The sequence below is a fragment of the Typha latifolia genome, chromosome 11 (assembly GCF_019914945.1).
Source record: "Typha latifolia isolate L0001 chromosome 11, TyphaL0001v2, whole genome shotgun sequence".
Lineage (NCBI taxonomy): Eukaryota > Viridiplantae > Streptophyta > Magnoliopsida > Poales > Typhaceae > Typha > Typha latifolia.
The window spans coordinates 6982180-6998844 of record NC_133096.1 but is presented as its reverse complement, the minus strand read 5'-3'; the positions used below and the strand labels follow the sequence as shown (position 1 = coordinate 6998844).

Below are 16665 nucleotides of genomic sequence, written 5' to 3'. Positions count from 1 at the left end.
TGTTAACTATGATAAAAATATTATTGACATGCATGTATCATTAAGTGGTCGAGTCCCATTTAGACGGCGTCTTCTACTCACTCAGCCTATCTCTCTTTAATGTTTGTGGGGGCTCTGAGTGAGCAGTTGTGTTATATGATCATGAGGTCTATGTGAGATTATTATGTAGATTGAAAATCTAATTTAAGTTAAAACATGCGTTATGGTTAAGCAAGCATTTGTTAATAATCACATCATCTATGATATATTATTATGGTATTATGAGCTTGCATTACAATATTCATCTTGCATTCACATTTACTTTTAGATTACATTAAACTATACTTGCTAGATTATGTGCTCATCATCTTTTAATGGAATATTCGCAGATTTAGAGGATAAAGACAATGTTGATATCGAGGGGTAGCTATTTTTTATTCAATTATTTTATTTTGGACTAATATGGTTATAGGCATGCATACTTTGTTCCTTTAGTTATTATTTTATAAATATGTATCTCTAAAAATATTGTTGCGCTTGTGGTATTTATTTATTACTATTTATACTATTTAAATTTATTATCTAAATATATCGTGAAAGGGTTGACGAATGTATAACTTGAGAATCAAATAGGTTTCACGCACATGAATAATATGTATAATAAAAAATAAAAAAATATTCTTCTCATATTTTTCTTCACTTTATTTCTCATCAAAATTATTTTATTATAATTTTATTTCAGAATACAAGTAAATAAAAAAAATTATTCTTAAAATAAAAGCCTTATTTTGATAATGATAATAATAATAATAATAATAATAATAATAGAGAAATGCATATTTTAGAATAGATTTTTTTTAAGTAATGGAGGCCTAAATATGCCCGATCACAAGTAACAAAGTTTTTCATTATTATTATTATTGTTCCTTTTATTGGAAAAAAAATAGAACCGGAATGTTAGGTAGTAGGTTGAAACGCAATCCTCGCCAAACCCTATGAGGTATATATATTTTATAAGACTCAAAATAAAACCAACCACCTCCACCTCCCTTCCAATGGCTACCTCCGGCGAAGGAAACGGCGTTGCCGCCTCCCTCCACATCTGCATGTTCCCCTTCCTCGCCTTCGGCCACATCAGCCCCTTCGCTCAGCTCTCCCGTAAGCTCCTCTCCGCCGCCGGCGTCCGCATCACCTTCCTCACCGCCGCAGGCAACGTCCCCCGCGTCGCCGCCCTCCTCCCCTCCTCCCCCTCCATCTCCGTGGTCCCCCTCCACCTCCCCCCCATCCCAGGCCTTCCTGCTGGAGCGGAAAGCACTGCCGAAGTCTCTGCTGCCGGCGCCGAGCTTCTCAAGCTAGCCTTCGACGAAACGAAGCCCCAAGTCTCCGCCCTGCTCCGTGACCTCCTCCCCGACGTCGTCCTCATCGACTTCTCCCACCCTTGGGTCGGCTCCATCACTGCCCCTCTCGGGATCAAGACCCTCCTCTTCTCCGTCTTCGCTGCCGTCTCCACCGCCTTCCTTATGGTCCCCTCCCGCGCCTCCTCCTCTCTTTCCTCCCTTTCCTCCCCCCCCGAAGGCTTTCCCACCTCTTCCGCGATCAAATCCATCCCCACATACCAAGCCGCCGACTTCTCCTACGTGTTCAAGAGCTTCAACGGCCGCCCGTCAGTCTTCGACAGCCTCACCGCGTGCATCGAGAACTGCGACGGCGTCGTCATCAAGACCTGCCTCGAGATGGAGAAGAGCTACGTCGAGTACATCGAGCGGCAGTACAACAAGAAGATACTCCTCGCCGGTCCGCTCGTGCCCGAGCCGCCGCCGCAGGGGGAGCTCGAGCCGCGGTGGAGGGATTGGCTCGGCGGCTTCCCCCACGGCTCCGTCGTGTTCAGCTCCTTCGGCAGCGAGACGTTCTTGACCGACGAGGCCGCCGCCGAGCTGCTGTTAGGACTCGAGGAATCCGGCCAGCCGTTCTTGGTGGTGCTCAATTTCCCCAAAGAAGGAGAACAAGTGGTAAAATCGATTACCCTATCGTTTAGCTTTTATTATTATTATTATTAACTTCTTGATTTTAGTAACAAATATATATAGAAGATGCTAAGCAAATTACTGCTTACTTCTCATTGGTTTGCACTGATTTTATAATATCCATTAGCACTAATACTTTCCACCGTAAGTAGAATTGCTAAAATATCCAAATTACTTTGCTATTTTCAAATGAGATTATATTTCCGTGAGGATAATTAAGTCTTTTCGCATCTTTGTTGACACCCAAATAATAATAAAAGCTAACTGCAGGGTGTTCACATTTGTTGCTAATTTATGGCATACACTCTATTCTCTGCTAGGACATCCGGAAGAGACTACCGGACGGTTTCTTAGAGAGGGTGGAGGGGAGAGGGACGGTCCACAGCGGATGGGTCCAGCAGCAGCGCATCCTCCGCCACCGCGCCGTCGGCTGCTTCCTCTGCCATGCCGGGTTCAGCTCCGTCGTCGAGGGCCTCCTCGCCGACTGCCAGCTCGTCATGCTGCCGCAGAAGGGCGACCAGTACCTGAACGCCAAGCTCTTCGCGGCGGAGCTGGGGATAGGGGTGGAGGTGGAGCGGCGAGACGAGGATGGGTGGTTCGGGAGGGCGGCGGTGAGCAAGGCGGTGAGGGAGGTGATGGTGAAGGAGGAGGAGGAGGAGGAGGAGGAGGGGAAGAGGGAGAAGCATAAGAAGTGGAGGGAATTCTTCACGGATGAAGAGGTGCAGACGAAGTTCACATTGGAGTTTGTGGAGAGCTTGAAGGAGTTGGCTGCTGCTGCTGAATGAGGTGCTGAATTTTTGTTGGTGGAGTTTTCTTTGGATGATCTTGTCGACATAAATCCAAAACTAGTGCATGTGATTTATATTTTTTCGAATATTATTATGAGCATTTCTTGTGAAATAATTCAATAACCCCTCTAAAATTTATAATCTAACGGGTATTAAACTATTTAAATTTGATTCTTTAGAGATAAATTTTAATTTAAATATAATTCTCTATCTCTATCTGTTATTAAATTTAATATAAATTAATCTTAAATTAACAAGAGATATACGTAAATAATAAAAAAATAATTAAATTTAAATTAAACTTTCATCAAGTTAATTATAAAAAGACATCAATACCTTTATTATGATATATATTATTACTCTCAGTTAAAAATATATATATTTTTTACTTAATAAATGTTAAGCTAATATAATTATTAAAAAATAATAATTACTAGTAATATCTTTTAATTTATTATATTTCTATTATACCTTAAAGATCTTAACCATTATATTTTTATTAAATTGATGATAAATAATTACTTACTGTAGGAAAAAAGAATACTCATATAATAATGGGAAAAATATAAATCACATGCACTTGTTTTGGATTTATGTCGACAAAGTCATCCAAAGTAACCTCCACCGACAAATTCAGCACCTCATTCAAGCTCTCCGCAAACTCCAATGTGAACTTCGTCTGCACCTCCTCATCCGTGAAGAATTTCTTCGCAAACATCGTAGAATAAGCACCCTCAATAAAATTGTGCCTGGATGGGTTGAAGGATCCCCTGCAAATAAAATAAAAAAAAAGAGGAAAAACACCGTCAATAAAAGAGAGAAAAAATATTAATAATTTTCTAAATGATCGCCACATTTATATCGTTTGGAAGAAAAAAAATAGGGTAGGAATTAAGTGAGTTCTGCGTTTTATATTCTATTGTAAATCGCATTCTATATTTTACTTATTTTGTGATTCACATGTCATTTTTGAGGATTTTGTAATCCTACTCCTCCTTTCTCCTAATAATTTTAGCACGATAGATTAACTTAAACGATACGAAATAAAAAAATTATTATAATATATAAAATAATTTATAAATATCTAAATTATTTATGACTTCTTTATTCGCTTTTTCTCTTCCCAAAGAAGAAGAACAACAAGAAGAAGAGGAGAAGAAAGAAAAGGGAGCCGGTGGAAGATAAAAAAAAAAAGGTGGCGAGACGATAGCAATAATGACGACGATTACAATAGAGAAAGTAGGTGGGGAAAATGAAGGGATAAAGAAAATGAAAAGGAATAGTAAGAGTTATTCTAGTAATTTGATCACATTAGTTAGTTAAATAATGTTACAATGTTAAATAAAAATTATATAAGAAAAAATAGATCAGATAAAATTCTTAAATATGGAGGGGGAATCATAAAATAAGTAAAATGTAGGATATGATTTATAATTTTTTTATATATTACATATTATCATTAATTATAATAATAACTTATTTTTACTAAATATTTTTTAATTTTGTATCTCTAATATCAATAAAATATGAATACTTTTTAGATCTATTGATTTTACTAGAAACTTTCATTAGTTATTTTTCTACTTTTCATCGGCCAAACACATTAAGCATGAACTATATAACACGTACATGTAGTTTTACTTTTTCTTAATAGAATGTTAGTTGATAATTTAATTATAGATTAGACAAAATTAAGAAGCAATTCTTCATGGTATATTTAGTTGGACAACTAAAACTTACTCTTCTAATCCTCAAATCCAATTTGCTATATATTCTTAATCCAGTCTTGCATTCTTTCTGAATCAACCGACAGGTTTCTTTCCTCGTGAGTCCGTCTTTTTAACTCTTTCTGCCAACCACTTCTTCGTAGTCATTTAAAAATAATGTACTATTTGCATATAACACTCTCCTTTTAATACAATTATAGCACATTATATATTTTATCATTTTAATTTCATTTGTATCCTTTATTAAATAATTTAATTAGTTAAATTAATTGAGTATATAATTAGTTTTACTAACTGATTTTTAATAAAAATAGTACCATTAAAAAGGTATCATCGTGACCTTTAAAATGAGTCTAATATTAAATATTTTTGAGTTAATTTAAATTTAAATATTTTTATTATTTATAAAATGAGTATAATATTTAATTACTTATAAAATAAATATATTTATTATTATTTAAAATCAATGTGTCCTAAAATAAAATTACTCAAAATTATTTCTCAATATAAATATTAAATATTAAATATATCAGATATGAAATACATCAAACATGAAATACATAAAATAAAAATTACATCAATATAGAGGAGATCGATAAAGTTAAGAAAGAGGAGGTGGCTACGAAACCGGAATCGATGGCTACGGAATCGGTGGCTATTGAGATGATTTACCAGACTATTAAATATCTATTGTTTTTATTATAAAATATTACTTTTTGCTTGTTTTATGTAATGTGATTTTGATATTTTTAGTTAATAAAATATAATGTTTATTTCGATGTTTATTTCGTGTAATGTAATTTCGATGCGTTTAATTAAAAAATTAGTAATTTAAAATTACTTATGAAATTATTGAATATTAGTCTTATTTTAAAAATCTCGACGAGAGTTTTCTAACCATATATTTTTTTATTAAAAAATAATAAAACTAAGATGACCTATTAACTAATTTAAAATAGCTAATATAAATAAACATATTATATTATTATTTTTAATAAATATGGAGCTCGGTGCGTGCACTGGCTCTATATTGGCTCCATATGGAGCCCAAATATTGGTGTAAACGAGCCGAGCCTGAGCAAGCCGGCTTTGGCTCAAGCTCGGCTCAACTCAACTCTAGCCGAGCTTGAGCTGAGCCTAACCGAGCCTGAGCAAAGCTCGGGCTTGATTAGAGGATGAGGCGGTGGCGGCGTGGGCGGTGGCGACATGGACGGCGGCTTGCCGAAAGAGTCGGAGACGGATGGAGGAGGAGGTGACGACGAGGAGATAGTGAATGAAGGAGGAGGAGGAAGCCGACGGAGTGGAAGGCGTGGCGCCGTGGTGGTGGCGCGTAGGGTGAGGTTAGGAGTGGTGATCGGGTAGATGAGGGTGAGGGTGAAGGTGAGGGTCGGATGGGTGAGGAAATTAAGGATGGGGAAGGGTGGGTGAGGGAATTGAGGATGGGGAAGGTGAAGTGATGGATTGAGATTGGGGTAGGTGAGGGTGGGGTAGATGAGGGTGATGAATATTAAATGTGTTACGGGTGAGGATAGGTTAGTGAGGGACACGTGGCAATATTTCTTTATGCCACGTGTCCTTAGTTATAGTTAGTTAGGCTATCGAGCCTATCGAGTCGAGCCTGAGCGATATTAATTTTAAGCCTATTATGATGGCTCGGGCTCGGCTCAGCTCTAACCGAGCCGAGCCGGACTCGAGCTTCACCTGAGCCGAGCCCGAGTTGCTCGTCAAGCCTGACAGCCCTAAGCCCAAATCGGTTGGAGATGCCCGAGCATCTCCACGAGAGGGTGGGATTATTTAATTAATAATAATAATACATACATACATACATACATACATACACACACACACATATATATATATATATATATATATAATCACTTAATAGGTATTCTCAATATATTCTTTTAATAAGAAATATATGATTATAAAATCTTAATCGAGATCTTTAAAATAAAACTAATATTTAGTAATTTCAGAATTAATTTTAGTCATTTTTATAGTTAAATGTATCAAAATTACATTGTACAAAGTAAATATTAAAATAAATAATAAATATCATACATCATTACTAAAAGTACAAAATTACATTACACAAAATAAATAGAAATTAGTATCTAGTAATAGAAATAATAAGTATTTAATAGTCTATTAAGTTATCTCCGTAGCCACCGATTTCGTAGCTGACCTCCTACTCGATGAAGCATCCATGTTTGATAGTCTAGTATTTAATGTATTTTATACTTAGTGTTTACATTGAAAAATAATTTTGAGTCATTATCTGAATAATTTGAAGACAATTGATTTTAAATAATAAACAAGAAAAATATTTATTACATTATTTAAAATAACTTAAAAATAATTCAATATTACTCATTCTAAAGATTTCAATGACATTTTCGAGGATGCTAGTTTTTGTTGAAAAGATCAAATAGTAAAACTAATTACATACTAAATATAACTAACTAAATTATTTAATAGAAAATACATACGAAATTAAAAATTTTGGTTAAACTTTTATAGGACAAAATTAAAAATTTAAAATATGATTTAATATAATAATTTTACTCATAAATTAAACAACATTTAATTACACATTGATTATCTCGACTACATGTGATATTTTCTCTCCTCCATCTCCTTTTTAAATATCGGTGATCTAACATACCTCTCAATGGACGATTATTTTACATAAAATAGAGAATTATTTTCTTGCATTGTGAGCTTATAACATTTTATTACCTCTATAGTGTATAATTATTTTCTCATAGTACATTATTATTTTATATATAGTGAAGAATATTTTCCCACAGTATATAATTATTTTCTCATAGTATATAATTATTATACATAAAGTGCAAAAGCAGAGCTTATAATCTGGCTTTACTCCGCAATGTGTGGTTATTTTCTCATAGTATAAATATATAGAATATTTTAGCCCACAATTATAAAAAAATAATATAATTTTAAATAAATATATATTAGTACTATTACTTTACATCCAACCAAGCATATTTAGGAACAGAACAGAGAACTGATTAGGGCACGTCCTACAGCTTATATAGTGCTTGACAAAATTAAGTAATTCCGATTTAATCTATCGACAGTGAAAGGAAGAAGAGCTAAAATAATTTCAATTCCAGGGGTCCTTATAGAAGCTTGCATACCATCAATCTAATATATGATATCATCACATCTACTCAATGCAAGTGTACCGAGGAGGCGAAGCAAAAATAATTTAAAGCAACAATATAGTTTCACAGACACGAGAATTTTAAGGACTAATGAGAAACAGCTTCTCATTATCGCAGCATCTCAAAGAAAGGAAAAAATAAAACATTAAAACAAAGGAAAAAGAACTTGTTAAAACATTCTTCATAAACCAAATATCCAACATGGTCAATTAAGTGAATAGTTAAGAACAAAAGAATTGCCCCGAGATAACCAATACAACGATACGTGTATATTGTTTAAAGACATAACCCGCACGCTTAACCTTAATTGCAACAGATACTATATGGGTATGCAGCAAAAGACTGATGCACATTGATTTAAAAAACTGGCACATTTATCATTTCAATCAACAAAAAGGAGGGACAAAAGACAAAGCCTAATCCATGAATTGTATAACTGCTAGTTTTTTATTCGTCAAAAAGTACAACTAAAATTTTAAGCAAAAAGTAAAAGCATCTGACAGAGTAAGCTATGGATCTATGCTTCCAGACTTTTTTTTAAAAAAAAAACCTGCTCTGATAGAAAAGATTAATAAGCTAACAAACGGAAATTCAACCAAGGTATGATGGGTCGCAGCTTAAATTTGATCCAGCAGCGCACTTACTCTCTATGATACAGGGAGCTTATCTAGTCAAAAACAAAAAGGGAAAGGAAAAAAAAAAAGAACAACAAGAACAGAAGAATTCACATCTTCTATTATCATTCTATATAGAGCATAATCTAGAACTCAATATAGGACAAATTTTATATCAGAATAAAAGTTCTATAGGTTCTCTGGAAAGACATTGGATAACATTCCCACCTAACTCCTGATGTAAATCTTTATCTGCATACATCTCCAGTGTTGGAGAATGAAAATTATCCAACCTGCTCTGTGAATGTCCCAACAGCAATGCACCTCTTAACCTGCACATGTTTCGATACCACAGGAACAATCATACTAATGAAGCTGCATTAGTAGCATGTTTTGAGGTGTCTTACGTGAAGCCAGATTTTCTCATTAAATAAAGCAAAAAAATAAAGGAAGCTTCAAGTAAAAAAACTTATCATATATAAGAATAATGCTTATCTTGGAGACCTATCAAGAGCAGGCACACATCATGTTTCACCCTGAAGAATAGGATTTCTCACATTACCAATAATTGCTGCTGATCATTTACAATGGCCTCTCATTAGGACATCCTGTGACCCAGAAATTTAAAAAAAAGGGGGAAAAAAGGAAAGAAAAAGGAATGGATAAATTGGAATCGCTACTAAGGGAAGTGCAAAGACATTGACAAAAATTAACCCAGGGAAAACAGAAACCTTCAACTTTTACAGAAACATCAGACATTGCCGAAAAGTGATGCACATCATCAAGAGAAATGCTTCATCCGCGGAGATATTATATCGCTAATTCTACAGCAGAAATCCCTGCATTTGTTTAAAATATTAAAATCCTAGTCCTGGATATACCATGCTCCTCAAGTCTTCAAGCATAGTTAAATAACAAAAATGAAAAATTGTGGAACATAATTTGTCAAAGTTCCTGCAACAAATTAACTCGATCAAGATGTTTACCAACTTAACAAGAATGATTTCACCAACCAGAGCAAGCTAGTTGCAATGTGACATGCTCCATAACAAATTCATTACAGTCCAAAGATAGACTCACTACTTGAGACTAGAAAAACATGTACCCAATTATACTTCATTGACCTTCATCAGATCCCAGATGTGCTCCAGGTCTTGGCCGGCCTGCAAGGACAAAGACATGGAAGACTGAACTTCAGACTACATCAATTCAGCTTACCAACAAAAAGAGTTCGTTGATATATAAAAGCTTGTTCCTAAGAGTGAATCCTCCATCCTTGTAAAACAGATTTTGATAAACTAAGGTGACCTATCCATAGCTACCCAAACTCCTCCAGGACCTTCATTTCCTGCAAATAGAACTCCTAGATCAGAAGGAAAGATAATTAGAGGATATTGATACTTTCATCTGCATCAATCGTACAATTAGGCTCTTCAGTTGGAACATCCACTGTGTGATACTGTAGAAATCTTAAATTCACTTCAACATCCAGGGACATCATCTGCATACCCTTTGCCGCCAGAATGCAAACTATCCAGTCCGACACTTGTGCCTGATGCATCTTGTCCATTTAGATCAGCCAAACTAGCATCCCCAATATTTATAACTGACTCCCCCATCAACACAGTTGAGTCACGCCTAACAGAACAGTGATCCTTCAGTTTTTCAAATTCATAGCTTTGCTCTTCAGTGATGAGATCAATACCTTTTGAGCGCGATATTTGTCGTTTTGTGTAATCATGGCAATTATTCTCATCAATCTCTCTGGGCTCCAACTTCGATATACCGTCAACTCCTGAATTTTCAGGGCTACATGAATTCAACCTTCTCATAAATCCTACAGAATTTCTGTATTCTTTTGACCCATCGGATGCATTGAGAGTAGACTCTTTTCCTTTGTTGACTGTATCCATTTCTGCTGATGATATGTCACCTCCAAGGTACATTGAATCTTGATTAATACAACTTGGATTCTTTGCATTTGCATCAGCTTTTTCTGCTACTTCAGTTTCTCCAACGTATGTCAAAGATTGACTAACATCATCCTCCTTATCACGAAAACCTGCATTAATGACCACCGAATTATTTTCTAAATGCACATTATCCTGATTAAAACCTTTTTCTTCTTTGGTAGCTTTCAAACCCTCATCGACTAATTCAGTTCTCAAACAATTATGCTCCAGCTTTGGAAAATCCTCAGACCCCTCCTGTCTTTTATCTGAAGAACTGATGTCCTTGAGGACATTATCCGACTTTGATGGTTTAGTATATTCCTCTTTAAATTTCTCTGAATTCTGCTTATCTACAGTAACCTTAGAAGATCTTTCCCTTGAATGCCGAGAGCTCCTATGAGATCTTGAACTTGAGTGATGTGAAGTCCTCTTACCATCCCTTGAATGGCCTGAATCACCAACTGCACAATCTCTTTTCCTATCAGCAGAATTATCTTTGTCATATTTCTTATATTCTGATCTCGACTTATCATGCCTGCTAGAATCACGATTCTGATTCTGGTTATCGTCATTGCAATGTCCTGAATCAATTGTTAAAGAATTTCTTTTCCTAGAAGCAGAATTATCCTTGTCGTGTTTGTTATAATCTGATCTCGACTTATCATGCCTGCTTGAATCTCGACTCTGATTGTGGCTGTCATCATTGTCATCCACCAAACTTTTTATGTGAGATTTTGAAGTTGAAGAAAGCAAAGACCTTTTATTCTCACTCAAGTCTAAGTCTTCCCCTGTGGGGTTCTGATCGTTTGTCATAACATCAGTTTTTTCATAATCATGATCATCCAGCTTAGGCTTCTTATACCTGTTTGTCTTCTCGATGTTTGGCATCTCATCTTCTAGTAACAGAGAGCTCTTTTTATGCGAGCCTACAGAAGAGTCTACTTTTACATCTTCCTTTGCTTCATTCGAGTGCTTTGCATCTTTACTATCTCTGTGTTTTCTGTCAGACCTTTTCACTTCCTTCTGCTTTTCAGAACTTTTGGTACTTTCTTTGTCATTATAATGAGGTTTTCTCTCTGGAGATCTTGATCTGGAGTGTCTACGGGAAAGAGATGTCCGACGATCACGTGATGGAGATCCTCTGGTCTCTCTGTCGTACCTTGGAGACCTTGAACTGGCTCCAGATAACCTCTTTGTTCTGGGACTTAAACTTTCTCTATGATGCTTGGGTGATCTGGAATCAGTTCTTGATGATTTTCTCTGCCGAGGGCTTGCACTTCTACTTCTCTTTCTCCTTGAATTAGAGGAATAATGATCTCGGGATCTTTCACTCTCTCTCCTTCCAACCCTTCTATAGCTGTCCCGATCATCTCTGTATGACCTCTCAGTACCATAATTGGACCGGTTAGATCTTATTGGCGATCGTGACCTGCGATCTCGAGAGTATCTAATTGGTGGGGAGAAAGAGCGCGACCGCCTACTTCGACGATACTTGATAGGTGATCGAGACCGAGATTTGGATCGTCGGATGGGTGGTGACGGCGACCTGTTAAAATCTAAACCATTTTAGGATATCTTTTGTCAAGGATATAACTGTACAGTATAGTGTATGTGTCGTGCATGCATGTGTGCATCGTATTGTTTGTTTGAAAGAAACACCAAGTAGTTTGACTTCAGAATTTCTATCTAAAAGAAAAATTAGTTAGATGACGTCGACATCAATAACACATTACACTGAACCTAAAAAAATGGAAAATCAAAATATCTTTCTCCTGAAAATAAAACAAAAAGGTCAGCTAACATAAAATATCTAAATTGAGTTCGAAATTCAAAATAGAGGCCTGATTCCTGTGCATTATACTCAAAAAATTGCTAGTAAAATTTTCACAACAATGCTGTGGTATGATCAAACGCATACTGCGGACACTTTTCACAACATAGTTTTAAACAAAGATCAGGCATGCAACTAGGAACATCTCATGTTACCTCGACTTTCTACTAGCTTCGTTATCATCATCACCACCAAAACCTTCCGCTTTCAACTTTTTGCTTATCTCAGCAGCTCTAGCTGATGCCATCTCTGCAGCAGATTTCATAGTTGCTGCTCGAGCAGCAGCTTGCTGAGTGGCTATTGTCTGTTGCATCACCAAGGCCTGCTGAAATTGCATTTGTTGCAAAGCAACGGCTTGCTGCATCATCAATGGCAATGAGGGGTTCATCAAAGAAGATTTAGAAGGTAGGGATTTCGCCATCTCAACATTCAATGGACGACCCCCAACATCCATGTTATTCAGTGCCAAAGCTGCAGTTGCCTCTTCTGGTTTAGAGTACTCTATATAGGCAAAGTGCTTTGAGTCTGTAATGGTACAATCAACAACAGTACCGCAATAACCAAAGAGCTGTTTAAGTTGATCCACAGTAAGAAGTGGACTAAGGTTGCTAACTTGTAATGTTTTCTTCAGGGTATCAGCCTTTGCAGCCTTATCAGGTGAACCTGTTCAAGAAGATAAAAAATTAGTTTAGAGGTATTTGAAGCTCCCAAAGTTATCTAATTATGTTGACCATGCAACCAAATGTTAAGATTTCCGGTATCTGGACCTACTGCACTGATATCATACCATATCTCATATTGCATTCATAGTTTACAGCCAAGCAGGCCTTATATCTTATAGCTGATAGATTGGTCTAATGATCTTATCAACAAGACAACCATCATCACCAGCAAGTTATTCTAAGCAGGGGCTGCAAAAAGGAAGTCCAAAGGAAAAAGTTTCCTACACTGCATATGGAGTACAATGCCTTATCTGAATGTCAGTTAGACTTTAAATTAAATCAGGGTCAAGACAATTAAAGCATAATTGTATAGATATAAAGCAAGTTTAGAAAGATGGACACTGCTAAGATAGGAAGATTGCTTAATCTTTTTCATAATTTAATGTAAATAGATTTGTTGTATAAAATTTCATACATAAATAAAACACTGGATCTAGAAAAAAGAAAAGGACCTCTGCTATGCAATTGTAAATATATCAAGTAGAGGAGAGGAGAAAAGGATGAAAATAACAAGGTTTTAGCTTTTTAGCAAGAGAATAAATTAGATGGATAGAGAAGGATAAGCAGCTCAAATCTGAACAATGAAGTTGACTAATTTGACTCTTAATATAACACTTTAGACAAGGGATCAAATCAATAGAGAGTTTAACTGTTTTCTAAATTGTTGGCTACGCCAAACAAGGACCCCTAAATGAGACATTCTCTCTAGTTATTCAAGCTCCAGTTGAAGAATTATTAAAGTCCTTATCAAAAAACTCACTACACTCCTAAAGATGGCTGCTATGGTGATCATATGGAGTCATGGACTATTGTTCCAATGATAAATAGTAAGATTTGAGTAAAAACCTGTAAAATATTCCAGAAACTTCAGAAACAAAAGAAAACAGGAAGATACTAAGAATTTTACCAACTTTTTTTCGACCTTTTCTACACCCTAACAGGCAAAAAGAAATAATAGATGAATGAAAGCAGCCAATCTTTTCTGCTAGGTTCATAGAAAAACAATTTGGCAAAATCAACAAGTTTGACCACTTGAGATTCAGTAGCAAAGCATTTCACACCATATTCAGAGATAGAAAATATAAACAGAAAAATAGAGAAGCTAACAGCCTAATACTAAGTAAAAGTTGTTGCCATGTCCTGCTATCACATCTAATTAAGGAAGGTGATCAATACATCCACTAAGATATTCAAAGCGTAAAATATTTCCAGCATACTCGTCCCTAATTTCAACATCTACATGGAGCAAAAGTGAATGGAAATTGGTAAGTTATTGGACTTCTGCATCTAACATGAACATCAGCGTCACAGTAGAGTTGCCAATGAGGGCATTACGAATCTTGAAGCAACATTTCAGAGTAAATATGAGTTCAATATAGTATCAACATAATAACTAAATGGAAAATGAGATAGAAGACAAACCAGAATCTCCCGAAGATTGGGCTTGTGCCTGCATCTGAGCAGCATGTGCCTGAAGAGCCTGAGCAGCGACAATTGCCTGTGCGGCAGCCATAGCAGCTGCAGAAGGAGCCATCGGTGCCTGACTCAAAGTACCCATCGTGGTAGTTGCAGCTGCCAATGCCGACATCAGCAGATTATGAGGTGGGTGGTTCCACTTGCAATCGCTCTTTGTGCACTTCCCATTCAAGTACTCCCGACATATCTCACCCAATGATGCTCCAACACCCTGCAACACCACACCGCCTGATGCACCTGCAGCAAGTCCAGGAATCATCCCGAGTAGGCCAGGGAACGCGCCAGACACTGAACCCGCATAATTCGGCATGTTGGGCATTGTCTGGTTCACCATGTTCGGGTACGAGGTGCCTGTCCCCGGATAGCTTGTGGATCCAATGACAGTGCCCTGGCTAAAGAACACTGGAAACGGGCTCCCCATGATAGGTTTACCATTACACTCCACATGGACCATATAATTCCCACGCTTGGGCACGGCGTAGGTCACAGTGTACGTCCCATCGCCCTGATCTTTTACCATCCCCTCCTGATCCGACCCGCCTACCCCAACGCCAGGGGAAACTCTAACCTTGAGCTGCGCACCACCATTAGGGATCTTGCGGCCGTCGGAATCCTTCGTGACGACAACGAATGTAGCGGGGGCGCACGCCGTGCCGCCGGCGATCCCGGTCCCAGCGGCCGAGCACTTAGAAGGGTCGACGGGACCGATGGGTTTGTTCGTAAGGTCTTCGTGCTCGTCGCCATCGCTGTCGGAGTCGGATTTGTCCTCCCTCGGCTTCTCGACTCCCTTAAAGGTGGCCTCGAAGGCGGCTTTCGCGGCAGCTGCCTTCTCGGCCTCGCTCTTGATCTTGGCCTCCTCCGCCTGCTTCACCCAGATGGGTTTAGGCACGATGGCGCCGCGATCCGCCATGGATGCGAAACCCTAGGGGAGGAAACGAGCGTAAGGAGGGTTCCTTCTAATTCCGAGGAGGGAATCCCTAGGTTGAGAGAAGAACTATCGAAGCCGAGGAAATCTAGGGTTTCGAGAAGGGCAATAGAAGAAGATAGACAACTGACCTGGATGAGGGCTTGAGGTGGAGGAGTGCGATCTCGGAGATGGGGGCGTAATGGATTTTGGTGCGGGGAGGGGTACTAAAGGGAAAAAGAAGAAGAGATATTAACCGAAGGTTCTGAGATCATATGCAGAATTAGTTGTAGGAACTTAATAGTGGTCGGACTTCGGACTACTCTCTCAGCCAGTAGGAGGAGGACATATAAACATATGTAAAGAAAGTTTCCACTCGTTCCATTTGATTCGTGTTATAAAGGAAGAGGAAGGTGCTGTGAGTTATGGCCGGTTGCAAGTTTGCAATTTCAGTCCTTTTAGCTGAAAAATACCGAATCACTTGTAAAAGGGTTTCTTTCGCGAGTAAAGTTTTTTTATTTATTTATAATTATATAGATGCATTAAAACTTTTTTTTTTTTTTGCATGAGTGCTCTTTAAATCTAACTATCCGAACTTTGCAAATTAATTCCATTTAGTTTTTTTTTTAATTTAGTATATAAAACTAAGTGCATATATTAGAGTTCATTACTAAAATTAAAAATTAAATATAATTAAATTGTAAAAGCCCCATTGAGACATTATAAATTTTAATTGTATACATATAGAAATATTCTTATTTCTTATTTTTGTATGTTCCTTCTATATATATATGTATATATATTGCAAAATGCATTAAGAAAAAGCAGTGTATGTGTAAATGTAAAATTTCAAAGTTAAACACATAAATTATGTGCGTGTAAAATAAGGAGAAATTATGTTTTTATGTGAACCCAGTTTTGGAGGGTAGGTCGAGTGTGGTGATACGAACCGGTTTGATATTTGAATCAGTTTTTAGACATATATGCGCAAAGAATGTTTAAATATGATCGTGAATGATCTAAATGTTAGATCCTCCTAAAAATTAGATATACTGAAGTTTTGAAATATAGTTTTCCAACTAATCTAATATCTTGAGTTTTGGATCACTAGATTTAGAGATATCATCTAATTAGTGGACAAAGGTAAGAGAGAGACCTAGGATAACTACATCTACTTAGATCTATTTGTATGCTTCCTGCCCTTAGTGCTGGAGAAATTGATGTGCTCTTGGATGGACATTAGGGAATAAAGATTGAAGAGGAGATAAAGAGGAAATAAGGGGTTAGAAGTTAGTTGAGAACCTTACCAATAGAAGGTGGCTTGATTAGAAGTAAGAAGAGTTGCGACCGACAGCCAAGAGAAGAAGAGAGGAGATAGAGGGCAACAAGCCTTAGCTAATTTATCCTTCATTAATGCATGTGTAAGATACAAGCTATATGGCTCTATTTATAGAGAA

General features: G+C 37.0%; 2 protein-coding genes across 7 annotated transcripts; one reads left to right on the top strand and one right to left on the bottom strand.

Moving 5' to 3' along the window:
- Window positions 1-850: 850 nt before the first annotated feature.
- On the top strand, window positions 851-2914 carry LOC140797293 (anthocyanidin-3-O-glucoside rhamnosyltransferase-like). The gene is made up of 2 exons (XM_073150629.1): window positions 851-1988; window positions 2324-2914. Exons 1-2 carry the CDS (start codon window positions 975-977, stop codon window positions 2786-2788), a joined length of 1479 nt encoding a protein of 492 aa, XP_073006730.1. The 5' UTR covers window positions 851-974; the 3' UTR covers window positions 2789-2914.
- Window positions 2915-8422: 5508 nt separating this feature from the next.
- Window positions 8423-15497, bottom strand: LOC140797402 (uncharacterized). Of its 6 annotated transcripts, none has more exons than XR_012110645.1 (8): window positions 15361-15497; window positions 14251-15226; window positions 12262-12769; window positions 9746-11821; window positions 9429-9486; window positions 9055-9162; window positions 8828-8931; window positions 8423-8655 (listed from the first exon to the last, which is right to left on the bottom strand). XR_012110645.1 is itself a non-coding variant. In XM_073150804.1 (6 exons), the coding sequence occupies exons 2-5, from the start codon at window positions 15212-15214 to the stop codon at window positions 9440-9442; spliced, it is 3312 nt and encodes a 1103-aa protein (XP_073006905.1). In that variant the 5' UTR covers window positions 15215-15226; window positions 15361-15497; the 3' UTR covers window positions 8423-8655; window positions 9429-9439. The 6 variants fall into 6 exon arrangements, 2 of the variants coding, with proteins under 2 accessions (XP_073006905.1, XP_073006904.1); XR_012110646.1 differs by having other exon boundaries at window positions 10029-11821; XR_012110642.1 differs by having other exon boundaries at window positions 9310-11821.
- Window positions 15498-16665: the final 1168 nt, after the last annotated feature.